The following is a 4335-nucleotide window of genomic DNA, read 5'->3' on the forward strand; positions in this document are numbered from 1 at the left end:
GCTTTTCTCTGGTATGGTTGCTGGAGTCTAGTTACTGGCAAGAACTGATAGCAGAGTTTTTAATTGATCGGCTGTGGCCACTCGCGTGCACGCACACACACCCACACACCCACACACACACACACACACACACACACACACATTCACCTGAGCTAAAAACTTGCGTGATTCATTAACATCATGGAGGGAGGATGTAAATCCACTCAAATTAGTAGTTTAGCTTACATTGTGGCAAACACTTTGGAATACCTTTATGCTATAGACTCTATATCACTACATTGTGGAGTTAACTTTCTACTGTAGCATCTGCATGCTGTGCTGACGTCCAAAACCACTCTCCCCTACCAAATTCTTCCGAGGAAGACAATGTACTTTTTCCCAATGAAAACTGAGTGTCATGATCTTTTATGGATGACACAAACAAACACAGCAGAGGTCTATGCAGCCGACTACAGCGGTGGGAGTGCGTCACAGTTGTCTCTGGCTTTGGATTAAGGGCATTAGGGTCAGTATATTCAGCAGACCAACATTATAACCAAGGAGCACATAAAACTCTCAGTGCTGTAGATCAAAGTAGAGAGGTCCCCCAGTCACACAGACACAATAAAAAGTGCTGTTATTCAGTTATGATGGCCTGATTATCACAGGAGATTATATTTTTCACCCGAATAGTGTCTGGTATTACAAATAGTGAATTTACGCTGTTAAGTGCAACATACATTTTATTACCTGTTATCGAGGTTTGTCAAAGCAAGAATGATCCTGCTTGGCCTTCATCGACTCTTTCACGGTGATGCTGCTACGCTCATTGCTTACACATTTATATTTTGGGAGGAATGGAAGGATGAATTCCCTGCTGTGTCTCCTCAGCATGTTGCGGAAGGGTTAGAGAGTTACTACTTCAATTTCAAGGCCACAGCTTTCCAGTCACGAGCCCAAACAGACTACCTCCACTACTTCACTATATGTAGTGTATGATTCCAATGAAAGGATTTGCTTTAAAATGTTGGAGGGAAATGCCAAAAGGGTGACGCTGAAGCAAGATGAAGTCTCTTATTGTGACTGGGTACCGTCAAAATGTGGATTTCATTCATTTGTGTCATGTTATTAATTTCCCGTCTAATTTGACCACATTATGCTGTACATGTACAGTTAAATAAGTGCATGGATAGCCCCCTCTAGTGAACATGGAGAAACAGGCTCTGCAGCAGGACTGAGGGCAGACCTGGGTCACAGTTATGAATAACTGTTTTGTTATACTTGCATGTGGTAGCGGCAGTTTGAGTTTGCCAAGAAAGTTTGTAAGCATAGGAAAAGTATCTGCGATTAGTATGAATCTGTTCTGTTACTGACAATGTAGCTGTGACTGGAATACTGTAATGGAGCGAACTCTTCCAGATCTAAACAAATGCAAAGAATTCCTAGTTGCAATTTAATCTAGGTGTACTTCAGCAGCGTTTCTGTGCTACTGTCTGAAGTAAGACAGAGTGTACCTCTACGGCTTCATTACTAGGATATCGGCACCTCGCTTCACTGGAAGCAGCAGTTCATAATTAGCTCTCTTCACAGCTCAGGATGAAATGTGTGCGTTTCCACTTGCGCAGATGGAGTGAAAAGAACTACTTGGAATAGCCCCCCTCATGGTTTTTCCATCCACGTGTGTACATCGGGGGTTAAATTCGCGCTGTGTCGGGATGGTATGAATGAGTCAGCTACAGGTGGCTAGACAATGCCAGGCTTTTCACCGTCTACTGCGGGCTATAACAGTGCAATAATCTGAGGTCAATTCATTCATTTTTTGGGTCCATAGCAATTTGCTCAGTGAGGGCAAGGAAATGACAGTGATGTATCGACAAAAGCAACCTTCCTTTTTAATCCTGGCATGCCCTCCTTCTCTCTCTCTCTCTCTCTATCTCTCTCTCATAGCCTACTCTACTTCACTTGCCTTGTTTACTCCAGTTTTACTGAGCCTATTTTTACCCCCTTGCCCAGAGGGCATATTCAAATACTGAGCTGCAACTGGGTGTCTCCCTCACGACCTAACTGTCTTGCACTCTACTCACACCGTGCACTCTGTGCTTAAGGCAATCTGTTATTTCATTGTGTTACTGGAATAAATCATGCACCAATTTGTTTTTTGTCAAGTTGTCATATGGCCTAATGTAACCTAATTTAAGTTATTTTCCAGTAGTTGCATTAGGTTAAGTGGGTCTTTAAATGTCACAGCTCAGTGCGGGGTGAATAGACTACACCTTACTTTGATAGTCTTGACTTTTCTTTCAAAGTAAAAGATCACAAGCCTGGGCAGTGGCTTTACTTAGATTCCAATTGCATTAACCTTGTACTGTACTCCAAATGCTTGTGCCAAATAATTTGACTGCACTTGTTGCAAATTTTCATTGTGATTGCTTCTCAAGAATTGTCCACAGGAGCTAGAGCTTATGAACCATGCTACATCAATTTCTACTGCAGATAAATTATATCAGGAGTTTAAGAAGTCTGAAATATTTGTAAAATGAGTCAAAACAATAAGCCTGTGTCTTGTGTCATTATGAGGGACCTCAGGCTTCAGAAGAGTGTGTAGGATGGGGAGAAGGAGAGACGGGGCTGTCACGCTGCTGACTCTTACCGTCGGGGTTGGCACAGATGAAGACCCGGACGCTACGGCCGGTGGGGACGTGGTGCGGTGGCAGGGCGTTGATGTTGCCGCTGATGGCCGCTCTGCGCAGCGCCGACTCCCGCGGGCAGGGCTGCCTGCTCCCCACTCCCGACGGCCACATGGGGGGCGACTTCCAGCGTGGCTGTTAGACACGCACGCGCGCGCACACACACACACACACGCACACAGCACACAGAAGGGGCATGTTAGTGCAGCCAGGGGCGCACACTCAGACACATGGACAGACGTGCATGTTTGCGCGCAGATTCCCCTAATCCATCCACACACACATGGGGCGTTAATCATGGCAAAGGCATGGAGCTGCATCTAATAGGTTTTTAATTTGCTATTAACTTTGGGCACATTTAAAGGCGCTGACTGGGAGACGCAACGGTGCTGAGGACTTGCAGGACACATTTCAATACTTGATCCAAAATGCTCCACCAGTCATTTTATAATATTGAGATGTCTGTTTTATCATTTCTCATATGTAATGCTACGGAATACATAAGATATAAAATTGCATATTTACTCCAGGATTTAAGTATTACAATAGGCTACCTTGCCATAGTCAGAACGTCCATGCTACACACACATACACACACTGGTCAAGTTAGGATGGATCTGCCAAATCTTCTCCAAACACAGGAATGAGATTGAATGTGTTTGTTATTTCTTTCATGTGGTAAGAGATATAATAATAGGATATTACGCACAGCCTACTGCCGTCATGGTGCATGCGTAATTTGTATACATGTCCTTGGACGCATTCATGAATTTTCATGCCACTGTGGGACAAACAGACAAACAGAACGAGACGATACAAAACTCGAATAGACGAGCAAAGCAAGCATCAGTCGTATTCCCACCCCAGAGACGATGCTTGTAAGGCGAATAACCGCTAAGAATGGTTATTCCGCCAGGAGCAGATGTCAGGTCGCTGGTTTTCCGGAGTTGGTCTATCCTGAAATCTTTGTTTCAAAGACGGAAAACCTCGAAAAAGACAACAAAGAGCGGGTAAAAGTTGGGTAGTCCACTACTGAACACTACATAAAATCCTTGAACGCACACAACTAAAATCACTGAGGCACAGCATCCACAGAGAGGACTTGACTAATAGTGATGCTGGAGACAGGCACAACAACAGGACACTTCTTGTTGCTCACATTCATTCGCTTCATTTCGTGGCTTCCGAAAATATCCAAGCGTCGAGGACGGTAAAAGGAAGATAAAAACGCCCATCAGAGTTGCTATGGCCGAGAGGCGACACCGGGAGACGGTAAAACGGACGCCGTGTGTCGGAGTGCTCCCCTAGGCATCCTGCTGTCTCTACGAGCCGACCGAGCTCTGAGAGCTGGAGAGTGTGAAGCCACACAAAATAAAAGCGCGACTACCGGTTGACATTTTCAAAATAAAACACCAATTTACCAATATAGGTTGCCACACACTTACTTGTGCCTACAAAATGGCTGGAAGAAAAAAAAACAATAATTATTCTTAAAACATCTCTTTTTAACGACGTACACCGACGCAACTATTAGCTGCGCACTCACCTGATTATCCTACGTACTCAGGAGTTAGGCTTTTACGTTTAAGTGAAGTATGTAATTCCGGTCGGGCTCTAGCTTTACATGTCAGACTTGACGGAGGTGACGGAGGAGCTCTCGGGATGCTCT

General features: G+C 44.5%; 1 protein-coding gene across 1 annotated transcript in view; it reads right to left on the minus strand.

Moving 5' to 3' along the window:
* The window catches only part of nwd2 (NACHT and WD repeat domain containing 2), a 44761-nt gene extending 41952 nt beyond the window's left edge, over positions 1–2809 (minus strand). Inside the window, exon 1 of the mRNA XM_023420841.2 lies at positions 2630–2809. Within this exon, the coding sequence (XP_023276609.2) occupies positions 2630–2780 (151 nt within the window). The 5' untranslated portion in view covers positions 2781–2809. The remainder of the gene's footprint in view (positions 1–2629) is intronic.
* Positions 2810–4335: the final 1526 nt, after the last annotated feature.

Source organism: Seriola lalandi, unplaced genomic scaffold (assembly GCF_002814215.2).
Source record: "Seriola lalandi dorsalis isolate HSWRI2012SDOR001 ecotype SW California unplaced genomic scaffold, Sedor1 jcf7180002054658, whole genome shotgun sequence".
NCBI classification, from domain to species: domain Eukaryota; kingdom Metazoa; phylum Chordata; class Actinopteri; order Carangiformes; family Carangidae; genus Seriola; species Seriola lalandi.